Genomic DNA, 13,935 nt, shown 5'->3' with positions numbered 1-13,935 from the left:
GGCCTACTGGACAGCTGCTAGATGAGTACACACAGCATCATTCCCTGTGATTAGCACTGTAATGCAGGATGGTAACGAGGCACTGAGGAGAGGGGCATCTCACTGGTTTTGGAGAGGGGAGGGAATGATCTCAGGGAAGCTTCCCAGAACTGATGACATTGGAACTGTTACTGAATCTTGGGAGGAGGGTGTGTGGATGTTTGGCGGATGCAGGGCAGGGTTTGAGGTTCAGATAGGGAGTGTTGTAAGCATTTGGGTATGACTGAACTGTAGGATGCAGGTGGAGGGGTGGATAGGAAGCCAGGTCATGAAGACCTTTTTATACCTTTCTGATAAGTTTGGGTTTCATCTTAAAGGCAACAAAGGAGTCACTGAAGGATTTTAGTGGTAGGGAAAACATATTTTTCTTGGGCAGGGTAGAAAGTGGGTTGCTCTGGGTGAGAAAAGTGGGACTGGAGACAGCTACTCCTTCAGCGGCTGCTGTAGAGATCCAGGTGAAACTTGATGGGGCAATTTTAGGCTTTGCAATTTTTAGGCTAGAAGGTAAAATAACTAAAATCCATTTAGGTTCAGATTTGTTCTTGCTTTAATGTAGGAATTCTCCAAAAGCAAAAATACTGTTAAAATCTAACATGGGCAAGATGAGATGAAACTGACTGGTGCTTTTAGTAGCCAGCTTCTAAGATTTAAGTAGCCAGTTTTCTAAGATTATTCTACACTAGTTTTAACATACCTAAAGGTGCTCACGGAAACAAACGTGTTCATACAATTTCAAACTCTAATTTTGCTAATTGCACAACTGAATTTCCTGGCCTCCCATGAGGCTCTCTTCAGTTGAGACTGTTAAATATGTGACAGGATCAGTCATTCTCCACTCTCTTAAGCAGACAGGTTAATAGATACCTCAGTGGACTTTGTGGCTGAAATCTTTAGGAGAATTCAGTATCTGTCAAATCAGTGATGCATTGTTACATATTAATTGCATCCTATGGTTTCCCCCATGTTTTTCCCCTTTTCATCAAAGGACAAGAGGAATTTCCTTCGTGACCCTCCAGCTGGAGTGCAGTTTAATTTTGACTTTGACCAGATGTATCCCGTCGCCCTGGTCATGCTTCAAGAGGACGAGCTGCTGAGCAGGATGAGATTCGCCCTTGTTCCTAAACTGTAAGCAGTGTGTTCCTGAGCCGGAGTAGCGCTATGCACAGTATCGAGGAAAAGTTGTGGAATGGTTTCCTACTCTCTCTCCTTGAGAACAGGCTCTGTGGCCCTTTAGCTCGCTCACTCGCCTTCTTGCTGTCTCTCTGTCTCTCTGTCTCTCTCCTGCCTGAGCCCAAGTGTGGAGTGGCTTGGCTCGGAGTGGACTGTTGCTCCCCACTGTGTGGGAGCGCAGACCCTGGCTGGCAGGGGCAGCGCGGGAGTCACGGCAGCAGGCCGCTCCTGGGGGGCCTTGCCACCACTCCTCCTGTCCTGAGCCCAGCCTGCACCAGCCTTCAGAGACGCCTGCTGCCTCGTGTCCCCGGGTCTTTGCGAGCAGACACCCGGCGGACAGGCCTGTTCTTGAGGCCTGTCCTCTCTGCGTGCGGCTCGCTGCAGTGCTCACTGGTCTGCAGGGTAAATTACGCTTCGCCCTTCACCTTTCCAGCTTCCACTGTGGTTTTCTCGCCAGTTCTCTTTGTCATGCGGATTTTATCTACTGAATGCCTTTTCTGTTAGTTTACAAGTGTTTTCAAAGGGAGCACAAATAAATACGTGTTCATTGTGCTATGTTTAGCTGGCCAAAGAGGGTTTTGTTTTGTTTTGTTGTTAATATTTTATTTATTTATTTGACAGAGAGAGAGAGAACCCAAGCAGGCAAAGCGGCAGGCAGAGGGAGAAGCAGGCTCCCCACTGAGCAGGGAGCCCGATGCGGGGCTCGATCCCAGGACCCTGGGACCATGACCTGAGCCGAAGGCAGACGCTTAACGACTGAGCCACCCAGGCGCCCCCAAACAGGAGTTTTAACAAATATTTGCTAGCCCTTTGGTTCACATGGAAGCCAAGTTCTTCTGTCTGTGTGAGAAGAACAAGTGTTCTTGCGGACTTGGAACAGCAGTTATATTGAACCTTTCACTTATGTTTACTTTGTAGTGAAACTCTTCATAATTATCAACGTGTTGGTGGTGAAGTTTTGTAGCCTTCCCCTCCCCTCCTAAAAAGAAGAGTATGTGTTATATGGCTAAAATCTCATTACAAATCTAATTCTTAGATTGTGTCTAAAGTAGCTAGTTTTGGGGCACCTGGCTGGCATGACTCGATCTCAGAGTCATGAGTTCGAGCCCCACATTGGGGGTAGAGATTAAACAAAATAAATAAAGTAGCTATTTTTAGTGAAGGATATCAAAAAATTATCATCTGATCTATTCTTTACTATTTTGCTCACAAAACCCTGAGAGTTGCCTTTTGAACAGTACATGTGTATATATATCTGTTGGGCTCTCTTTCATCTCAGAATTTGAGGTTATACCTATTCTGAATAACTGCCTCCTCCTGAGAGAAAAGTAGCAAAGCTCTGGAATTCAGGTGGGCTTTGTACCTAAAGTCTCCATCAACTTGAAGACCATTCGAATCACCACGGGCCACATGGTGGGCTCCCTGCCAGAACTCTGGGAGACTGTCCAGAGGCCCGGGGATGCTGGATCGTGTGGCCTGGGGTACTCAACAGCAGGCGTGTAGCCAGCTTTGGTTCCATAGCTTTGCTTGTTGACAATTCTGGACTCCTTACGGCTGAGAGTAATTCTAGAGTTTTTAAAAGATTTGGAGAGTTGGTATTTGGCAAATAGTATTTCTAGTTTGTTGCTGGATAGGTAAATTGTTGAGTAATATAATTCCAGTTTCCTATTGTTAATTCTGTTAGGGATGATTTTAGAAATTAGGGTTATCACTTTTTATAAGTCTTTTCTGTTGGAAATGCATACTGAAATATTTGTGGATGAAAGGCTGTAATATCTGGCATTGCCATAAAATATTCCATCCCACACCCAGAGAAAGGCATGCGTGCAGGGGAGAGGAGCATAGATAAAACCTGATTGGCAAAATACTGGTGATTGTTGGCTAGGTCCCGGGTACATCGGGGCTTCTTTGTCCTAGTCGCTCCACTTTTGTTTTTGTTGAAACTTCCATAATAAAACAAATGAACCATCATCACACACAAATCCAGGACTTCTGGACTTTCCTCTCTGGCATGCAGAAGTGCAACTTTGATCATTTGAGACACTTTTTGTAAACAGAAGCCATCATTACCCAGGAACAATTTAGAAAATCATTCAGAACAAACACTTGCTCTGTATTTCAAAAGACCTTTTAGTGCGTGAACACTTCCCTGCAACACCAGTGCTGGCATGAGCCAGGACTCTTGCATCACAAACACACTCTGAGGCCTTCACTCTGACGACAGTAGAAAAATCACAAGTCCTTTCCAGCCTGGGACTGACCTATGCCCATTGTTTCTCAGAGGGTGTTTACAGCATTCTAATGCCTTAAAATAGTCCATGAAAGCATAAGTGGTAAGATAGACATTTGGGAGTTGCTATGTTTCATGGTTTTCTTTATCATAGGGCTTCTCAGAATTTTTTTTTTTTTAAGATTTTATTTATTAGAGAGAGAGTGTGTGCACGAGCAGGGAAGAAGGGCAGAGGGAGAGGGAGAAGCAGACTCCCCACTGAGCAGGGAGCCCGATGCGGGGCTCTATCCCAGGACCCTGAGATCGTGACCTGAGCCGAAGGCAGGCACCTAAGCTGACTGAGCCACCCAGGTGCCCCTCTCAGAATCTTTATTATGTCATGCGCATTGTGACTCTGTCCAGAGTGTAACAGAATATTTCTCTAGTGTGCCTCTGTGACCACTTTCTCTTACATCAAGAGGGAGATACTCTGGGAAAGGAAATAGTCCAGATGTTTGTTTCTATTAAGAGAGCAAACATTGCCCATAATCTGCTGTAGATTGGTGGTACACCTGTTTCATTTTGGATATTTCGTAGAGCTCAGAATTAAGTGACTTTGAAAACATTCAGGCAGCTCACTACCTCACGGGAAGCTAAGCTCACTTCTGTCTAACTGTGATGTTAACAGTGTAGGATTCTTGAACTTATCCAGGTAAAGAGCCCCAGTTCTTTTTTTTTTGTTCCCTGGGGTATCTTCAGTTCTATACCCCCTCACCATCCAGCTCCAAAAGTGAGTTCTCCGAAGTGAATATAAAGTGTTGTCTAATTACAGAAGAGCACACTACAGGTATTTATTGTATTGCTTTTTAAAGATTTATTTATTTTACTTATTGACAGGGTTGGGGGTGGAGAATCCTGAAGCAGCCTCCCTGCTGAGCGGGAAGCCTGACACAGGGCTCGATCCCACGACCCCGAGATCATGACCTGAGCTGATACCAAAAGTCAGCCACTTAACCAGCTGAGCCACCCAGGTGCTCCTTGTGTTGCTTTTTAATGCTGCCTAAGATTTTGTTAGCTTTTCTAGTGGCTGCAGCATACTCTTGTTTGCTCAGTTAAACTTGTGGTTGACTGTAATACCTCACAAACTGCTTTTAAGCCACGCCTCCCTCCTGCTGAACTATTTCCAAGAGATGTTATAAAGAAAAGAGAATCGTGAGACCACATGAGTTTGGGAAATGCTACTTGTCATTTACTTGGCATAGTAAGAACTTAACAAGTAAGAGGTCATTATTCCTGTGACCATCTGTGTTGGCAGATAACTTGTTTTATTCGTCCCTGAATCACCTGGATAGGGCTTGATGCATGTGGCACTCAGTAAATATTGGTGGAATTAATGAAAGAAAAGATGGGCTGCATCTAGCAGTATGTCATCTTGTTACCTAGCCTAGCCTGTGTAGATAATCTTGTATTTTGCCTCTGTTGCTTAAAAAAGCCAGCCTCTGTTGGGGCACTTAGTTGGTTCAGTTGGTTAAGCGTCCGTCTCTTGATTTTGGCTCAGGTCATGATCTCAGGGTTGTAAGATCGAGCCCCACATTGGGCTCCGTGGTGGGTGTGAAACCTGCTTAAGATTCTCTCTCGCTCCCCTACTCCCTCTCTTAAAAAAGAAAAAAAAAAAAAAAAAAAAGGCTAGCCTCTGTCACTTAAAAAGCTAGTCTCCTGGCCCAGCTTCACCATTCACAGATGTGACAACTGTGTGTTCTTATGTCTTACCTAAGGCAAGTCCTGTCTTCATCCATAAGCCTGCATCTCAGAATTTTCTCTTAGTTTTCATTGATTTTCTTCTATTCCTTCAAAATCTTTTTCAGTCATGCTTTCTTCCCCAAGTTTCTCACCATTCTAAGACCCTGCATCCCTTCAAGTAAACCAGGGGGTAGAGAGGCATTCTGCTACCGTTTTGTCACTTCGACTAGCAAAATGTTTTGGGAACACAAAATGAGTGACTCCTGCTGGCAAAAAAAAAGCCCTGCACATACTCCACAGGTCCCCAAAGCCATTGCTAGTTAGGTGATAGGGATGAACATTTTTTTTTTTAAGATTTTATTTATTTATTTAGCAGAGAGAGACGCAGAGAGAGAGGGAACACAAGCAGGGGGAGTGGGAGAGGGAGAAGCAGGCTTCCCGCGGAGCAGGGAGCCCGATGTGGGGCTCGATCCCAGGACCCTGGGACCATGACCCGAGCCAAAGGCAGACGCTTAACGACTGAGCCACCCAGGTGCCCCAAGGGTGAACATTTTATGTTTTTTGTTGAGTTTTGTTTTGCCTTCCACCATCAAGATTTTATTTAATTGCTCTGAGGTAAGCATAGTCATCAATGTTGTTTTTTACTTTTAAACAATCACACCTTTATATAGAAAGGCTGGAGGTTTCGCATAAAAACTTCTCTTTCCACTCATTCGAGACCTGATGCTCCATCAGTCCTGACTGCTTTAGTGTATATTTCGTACAAACAAGGCTTTTCCTACATAACCATCCAAATCAGGAAATGGTCATTTATGCATTACTGCCATCTGATTCTCAGACCCCATTCAAGTTTTATCATTTGTCCCAATATCCTCTTTAGCAAAAGGATCCAGTACAGACTCACATGTTGCATTTAGTTTTCATGTCTCGTCAGTCTCCTTCAGTCTGTTGCATCCTGTCAGGTGGTACACACTGCCATTTTGTCCCGTTACTGTCTCCACACTTTGGTCACTTCACTTGATGAAGGTGGTTTCTGCCAGACTTCTTGACTATAAAGTTACTTCTTTCCTCTTTGAAATTAGTATTTTCTGGAGAGGTGCTTTGAACTCTGTAAAAATATTCCATTCCTTATCAGACTTTGAACGTATTCATATATTTATTTGTATCTGTATAGACTCATGGTTCTGTTTTATGCAGTGGTTATAATCCATTGCTATCGTTGTGTACTTTGATGCTCAGAATGTCACCAGCTTGGCCAGTGGGAGCCCATTCCAAGTTGGCTTCTGTGTCTTTTTGACTCATTCTCATCATTCTTTAAGTGCTTCCTTGCTTTCTGGTCTGGGGTAATCCAGGCTCATCTTGTTCTGTCCTTTGTAACCCTGGAATTGGCTACTTATCCAAAGAGATCTGGTTCATTTTAGTGGAAAATGGTGTACAGACACCAAGATCTGAGCACTAGTCATGTTCATTGCTATTGGGGTATCACTGCTCCTTGGTCTGCTCAGCAGACAGAGCTAGGGAATATTTGTGTGCTCGTGTGTATACACATACACTCATTTGCATCTCTATTGGATGAAAACCATGTATTCATGGTGCTACCTCACCACAGGGATCATTCTAGAATTTTCCTTTCAGTGTTTGTAACTCCCTTCTCTGACCATGAGAAACTTGGTTTGCACTGTCCTTAATATTTCTATTTAATTGATCAGCCCCCTGCATGTAACCGGTCTTCCATTTTCGCCAGCACCCCCTCCCCTGCTCAGACACCCTCCTCTCCCAGCTCAGGCTGTCATTCCCCATTCCAGGCCACCCCCATGTGGACGCTCACCTTACCCAGCTTGGTCACCAGCACCCCCTGCGAGGTGATTCTCATATGCAGACAAGTTTGAGGACCACGGAGAGTTCTTGGCTTGGACTGCACTTTAGTCTTCTTGTCAGTCCTCTCCCACCTCCCTGCTAACTCTTACTGATTGCTAGTTATTTGCATGCTGCCAGACGTTTCCTTTCGTAATGAGCAACACCCACAATCCTTTTCTTGTCACTGCTTGAAGGCTCTTAATCATTCGGTAAACAGCAAAATACAGTGCAGTCCAGGCTGCGTTCGCAGCCTCGCGGGTTGGTGTGCCGGTCTCACAACAGTGCCTCTTTCCTCTGCTGAGGGCAGTGTTGGTGTCGTTAAAATACCAGGAAATGCAGAGGTTTCATTGGTGCTCTGTAAGTTGTCCTTTGCCGCCTTGGAGAAAGTAGCTATTCTTTTTATCCTGTCCCGCAGCTTGCAGTTCAAAAGCAAGTGAGAGTCTTCTTTGAGCCTCACTCAGATTTGAAAATGCCCCCCCAAAAATCATCTCTTCCCACCTCCACTAAAACAAATAACGCCCTGCATGCATGTGTATGTGTTGCATGCATTCTCAAATGTGGTGTTGTCTGTCCTGAAAAGCGTGAAGGAAGACGTGTTTTGGAGGAACTACTTTTACCGCGTCTCCCTGATTAAGCAGTCAGCCCAGCTCACAGCCCTGGCCGCCCAGCAGCAGGCCTCCGGGAAGGAGGAGAAGAGCCATGGCACTGAGGAGGACCTGCCACTGGCAGGTATGTTCAGAGAAGACTTTGCTGTGTGTTTAAAAAAAAAAAAAAAGAAAAGAAAAGAGTTACTTTAAAAATATTCTTAGAGACTCTCATGAGCTTGTCATCTTTTATGTACCAAAAATGTCATTGTCATCTTCTGGAAAACTCTTTCCTTTCCAGAGGAATATTCATTCTCATTGCCCTCTCTCTGACCCTGCTCACACATCTTCCCCAAGTTTTGCTCTCCTTTGCTTTCTTTTTCTTGTTCTTCAGGGTTTTTACTTCCTTTTTATTTCTCCCTCGGTCACTAGTCATTTTCCCATCTCTTTCCTTGCCCTTTATGATTTTATACCTTCTTTCCTCTACCGATTCAGTGCACCGCTTTTCTTTGTTTCTCTGCCTTCCATTCAAGCCGCTGCTCCCCTAGTACTGTACTCTGTAGAGCAGAACTGAGCTCCATCCCACTCCAAGTTACCAGTGTCTAGCCCAGAGCTAGGCACCATTATGGTGCACGTCGGACTTTTACTGTGACAGTTGACCCCTGGTTGTTGGGGAAGTGTTTTATAATACCAGCAACAATTTAAGATCTGTAATAGTAATGAAAATCAGAAAGGTATTAAAAAATAAGAAGAAAGGTATTTTGTGTCATATTTTTAACGTTTCATGAACACCTGTGTGTAGGTACTGATTACAACTAGAGACTTAACCTGTTCGTGGAATTTTAAATAATTATGCATCATGTATCCTAAGGCACAGGTTGTACAGAGCACCCAAAGAGAAGCTGACACTGCATTTAGGGTCAGGGAAATGTAATGAAGTTGCTCTACACAGTAAAATTTGGCATTTTGCATATAGATGTTAAAAAGAATCCCAGTTGTCTATTATTCTTAACTATTTGTTTTCATTGATTTTATTAGAAAATGCCATTTTACCAAATACTGCCTATATTACAAAATGGGCTTAAGACAGGATTCAGTAAAGACTACACACCTAGTAAGGTTCATAAGAAAGAAAATGCGGCCCAGGAGAAAGAGGGGAAGCTGTGACTGAGTGTTGCACTTTGCTCTGTGCTTCCTAGCATTCGTGACAAATGGAAAATTTGATAAATAACTGAATTCTCAGTACCCTAAAAGAAGGAGCAGATCTATTCCTGAATTTGATTTCAGCTAACACTGAGGTCAAAATTTATTTCCTGCTTGGAAATCTTATATGAAGGGCATCAAATATGATGACATTAAAAAAAAAAAAAAATTCCCAGAAGAAAGAAGTTGAAATGGTCTCACCTAGGTATTTCTTGAAAGCATAACATAAAAGCTCATTTCTGAAAATTATTTAGTATCGTCATACTTGTGGATATTTTAGTTGTTACTATAATATGTATTCAGAATTGAATCAAGCAATTTTTGTCTCTTTTATTCTCACTTCTTAGAGGCAGTACGGCCCAAAACGCCACCTGTCGTAATCAAATCTCAGCTTAAAACTCAAGAGGTAATACAGTTTTACATTGTATCTAGTAGTTGTCTGGAAATGAAGTATCTTTGTGTTAACTATCTCAGATCCCATTTGAAACTGCTTATGAATATGGGACTTACCTGTTTTGAAGAAGAGGGGTCCAGCACTTGCACAGTTAGGGGCCTGTAGCTGAGACATGAGGTGATTCCCTGGTATCAGCCATCTTAGATGTGCTCCCGGGAATTAGACTGAATGACTGGAGTGACCCAAACTGTGAGAGAGCATAGTGGACTCAGGTGATAGTTCATCTGGTTCCCCAGCAGCTGCACAGGTTAGAAGGCTGGAGAGCAGTGGGCATCTGACTAGCAGCGGAAGGAGACGAAAGGGACGCTTTTTCTCATGCCGCTTAGAAAACCATTCCCAGAGCTCCTTTGTTGCATTTCAGGATGAAGAGGAGATTTCGACCAGCCCAGGGGTTTCTGAGTTTGTCAGTGACGCCTTTGATGCCTGTAACTTAAATCAGGAGGATCTGAGGAAGGAAATGGAGCAACTGGTTCTTGACAAAAAGGAGGAGGAGACAGCCGTTCTAGAAGGTACCAGACAAACAAAATAGCTGTGCTCTTTTCCGATTCCGAAGTTGATTATAGAAAATGTCATTCTGAAGCAGACATACAAACATACTGTAACTTCTGCGTCAGAATCGCTTCTCTGTTCCCTGTTAGAAGGTAGATTCTAGCACACATGACCAGACCTCACATCCCTCTGCCTTAAGCATGCACAGGAGTGTAGAGAGGAGAAACTGAGCCCAGAGAGGATAAGTGATTGGTCCAAGGCACCTCAGCCCCAAGAACATGTGGCCAGCAACAGGCGACAAAGAGTGCACACCCTTTCACTTAGAGACACAGTCCTCCAGCCTTCTACTTGGGTTTATACTTTTTTTTTTTTTTAAGATTTTATTATTTGAGAGAGAGCGAGCGTGTGCACATGAGCAGGGAGAAGGGCAGAGGGAGAAGCAGGCTCCGCAATGAGTAGGAAGCCCGACATGGGGCTTGATCCCAGGACCCTGAGGTCATGATCTGAGTCAAAGGCAGACACTTAACCGACTGAGCCACCCAGGAGCCCGTTGGCTTTATACTTCTATGTAGAAGATTCTTTTTCCTGCTGCTGTGTGCCACAAGAGCATTGCTTCTGGGAAGGAGCATGCTGCCTTTAAAAAAAATAGTAATTTAGAGACAAAGTACAAGTGGGGTTGGGGTCGGCTGCTTTCTTTGGCACATCAGGACAAATGACTGGCTTTCTACTGGATGAAAAGCAAAGGCTCGGGTTAATCATCATCAAATGAAGCCTTCTGAGACTTACAATGTACTCAGGAAGCCAGCTCTCCCCCATTTGTACAGAGAACACCCGTGAGAAAACTAGCCTCCCAGAGGTGAACTGGAACCCTGATGGCACACTGTGGAGGGACTTTGGAGGAAAGAATTGGGAAGGAAGGAGGAGGGAAGAGCTTCTGGGGGAAAGAGAGGCCAGAGGGGAAGTGAAAACTTGGACTCGCTAGGTACCTCAGACCCCTCCCACCCCCATCTGTTTCTCATGCAGATGGCTGCTAGCCACTGCGGAAGGACTCTGGGCAAGAGCCCTGGGTGTTGGAGGCCAGAGCTAGAGCCGACTGCACGCTGGTTCCCTTTCTGCCGGTGATGACTGGTAGCACAGGCCCCACAGGAAACTGGAAGTGGCCCTGAGGCAGGAGTCATAAGGTGCTGGCTGGATGCTCTGGGCAAGCTGTTCTTGCATTGAATTCCTGCCCGAGTTATAATTTGGACCACATAATATTCTTTTATATATTCATTGTCTTGGCCCCCGAGCTAAACTGTAAGTTTCTCAAGGGCAGTTACACCTTGTTTTTGTTACCCCACAGTACCTGACATGGGGTCTGGCACCCAGCCAGCCCCTAATAAATATTTGTGACATTGGTGGTTTGCCAAGCAACACACCGTGTCCTTTCCCTTGAGTCTCCACTGCCAAGAAAAATTAAAACATTTGGTTTTTGTTTTCTCTATAACTACTAAGTTTAAGGTATGTATGTATTTATTTATTTATTTTTAAAGATTTTATTTATTTATTTGTCAGAGGGAGCGCAAGCAGAGGGAGGGGCACTCAGAGCAGGCAGAGGGAGAAGGAGACTCCCTGCTGAGCAAACAGCCCGACGTGGGACTCAATCCCAGGACCCTGGGATCATGACCTGCGCCGAAAGCAGATGCTTAATGACTGAGCCACCCAGGTGTCCCAAGGTTTGTTTTTTAAAAGAAGAAAATAGAAGGATGCCTGGGTGGCTCAGTTGGTTAAGCGTCTGCCTTCGGCTCAGGTTGTGATCTCAGGGTCCTGGGATCGAGTCCCGCATCGGGCTCCCTGCTCAGCAGGGAGTCTCTTCTCCCTCTGCCTGCCACATCCCCTGCTTGTGCTCTCTCTCATAAATAAATAAAATCTTTTTTAAAAAAAAGAAGGAGAAAATGGAGGCACCCGCTGGCTCAGTCAGTGGAACATGTGACTCTTGATCTCAGGGTTGTGAGTTCAAGCCCCACATTGGGCATAGAGATTACTTAAAATCTTAAAAAAAAAAAAAGATGAAAATGAATTTTAGCTTTACTTTTCAAATAGCTGGTTTGTTTTCTATTTCGTAACACCACATAGCAGTTGTCTTATCGTCTACATACATACATATATGTACACGTACACATCACACACACACACACACACACACAAACACACACACGCACAACACACACATACATTGAGGTTCTAAGTGGAAAGTTGCAGTTCTGAATCTCAGCACAGAAGAGGAACGTGAGAGCTTAGATGGAGCCCAGTGTGAGGGGCCAGGCTTCATCAAGAGGCCTTCTGACTTCAGGTTCTGGCATCCATTGCCACTCAAGGAAAACTACTGCTAAAGTTCTTATGCACAGACTATGAAGCCTGCAGATCTGGCTCCATCTGGATGCCTGGTGCTATGAAGCTGTGTGTTCTTGGGCAAGTCACTTAACCTCTCTAAGCCTCTGTTTTCCAACCTATAAAATGTGCAGCAGTGTATCTAGTCCCTGGATTGATCTAAGGATGGAAAAAAATGGGGGCGGGGGAGTGATATGTAGAAAGAAGTTAGCACCGTCCCAGCTCAGTGATTGCTCAAGAAATGTTAGCTGTTTTTTCCTACCATCGTCATCCTTAATAGTGGTAAAGATTAATTTGCAACCAAATATTAATTATCAACTATCCATTTAAATATAAGGAAAAGCAGAGCTTTTAGAATTCAAAGTAACACCCAAACGTACAGCACTTAACCGATTTATCTTTCTAATCATATTTCCCTTGGGTTACTGTTAAAATTTGGTCAGTTTTTCTGAGCACACATGGCGAGGAAGCTTGAGATGTTAAAAATTATCATGGCTAGGACTTCCACAGGGAATTATACTTGACTGAGTTGTTAAAACCAGCATTGTGAATTCAGAGAGAATCTTTTCCTTCTCATTTGTTTCTTTCAGAAGATTCTGCAGATTGGGAAAAAGAACTACAACAGGAACTTCAGGAATATGAAGTGGTGACAGAATCAGAGAAACGAGATGAAAACTGGGATAAGGAAATAGAGAAAATGCTGCAGGAGGAAAATTAGCTCTTTCCTGAAATAAAAGAATAATGCTTAACAGTCTGTAACTGACATTAAATTCTAGACGACGACACTCGCTGAATCAGAAGGCAAAAAAGATTGGTATAACTATAAAATTCAAGATTATTCTTTTTTCAAGCTGAAATTTGCCTTTTTTGCGTTTATAAAAAATATATAGAACAGTTATTCTAATAATCAAAAAGGGATGTTTTATGTAATATTTCTTTAATATAAACCTAGTTAGAGATATTCGTGTAGTCACTATGGATATCTTTGCCACAGAAATGCAAGTAAAATTTTAGAGTTCTGTTTTCCATGAGGTCAGAATTATAATTTATTCTTCAATTGTTTTTTTCCTACACATTTGTACTACTTGTTGCATTTTCACTGATACATGTATTTGTTGAAGTACTTACTTAATGGATTGATAACTATCACAATGACCAAACTGTACCAAAGAACTTAAGAAGAAGCACTTTCAAGACTATTTTCTTGGTAGGTATTTTCTAAAATTCCCTCTAGAAGCCAAAAGGTAAGATAATTGTGTTGATTTTCATAGTGTAAACATCACACAATTTGACATTGAGAAATACTGTGCAAAAGCATTTGTTTTTCTCTAGGGCCTTTTCTTTCTTGTTTGTTTGTTTGTTTGTTTTAACTATACCACGTTTAATATCATTGCTTTCCTAAATTCCACGTCACAGTTTTTGTAGAAAGCGGGGCCTTTTGTCCTTTTTATATTAATGACCTTCATAAGCCCATTCACCTTACAGTCTCTTGTTTTTGTTTAAATCGTCATCACCTATAAATGTTTCAGCTTTGTTTGTCTTAAACTGTCAGTCCTTATAAAATTGTGTTCCTCTCAGTACAACTTGTGGAACTTCACTGCTCAATCCTGCTTGTATTCTGCTATACCAGCAGGCCCATGCTCATAGGATACGGTATTTTAAAAGAACAAGATGGCTTAATGTCAGAACACTTCCGAGGCATTTGCTTCCTAAAATGTTCATATTTTTCAAGGAACCTTTATTTCATAAAAGGGAATAGAATTAAGACAATCCTTTATAGGAAAAATGTACATATTTCTATTCTTCACTCCATAAAAACT

The 13,935-nt window shown here is 43.1% G+C and overlaps 1 protein-coding gene across 3 annotated transcripts in view; it reads left to right on the top strand.

Annotated features, from left to right (window-relative positions):
• SYAP1 (synapse associated protein 1) overlaps positions 1-13,695 on the top strand; it is a 28,417-nt gene extending 14,722 nt beyond the window's left edge. For 2 of the 3 annotated variants that reach the window (XM_027608152.2, XM_027608150.2), the window contains 5 exons: positions 1,025-1,164; positions 7,596-7,744; positions 9,150-9,208; positions 9,618-9,765; positions 12,706-13,695. In XM_027608152.2, the coding sequence (XP_027463953.1) occupies positions 1,025-1,164; positions 7,596-7,744; positions 9,150-9,208; positions 9,618-9,765; positions 12,706-12,833 (624 nt within the window). In that variant the 3' untranslated portion in view covers positions 12,834-13,695. The remainder of the gene's footprint in view (positions 1-1,024; positions 1,165-7,595; positions 7,745-9,149; positions 9,209-9,617; positions 9,766-12,705) is intronic. The other variant, XM_027608151.2, reaches the window with a different exon arrangement.
• The last annotated feature ends 240 nt before the right edge of the window (positions 13,696-13,935 follow it).

Source organism: Zalophus californianus, chromosome X (assembly GCF_009762305.2).
Source record: "Zalophus californianus isolate mZalCal1 chromosome X, mZalCal1.pri.v2, whole genome shotgun sequence".
NCBI classification, from domain to species: domain Eukaryota; kingdom Metazoa; phylum Chordata; class Mammalia; order Carnivora; family Otariidae; genus Zalophus; species Zalophus californianus.
The sequence above is the reverse complement of the archived record's forward strand: the minus strand, read 5'-3'. Positions and strand labels throughout refer to the sequence as shown.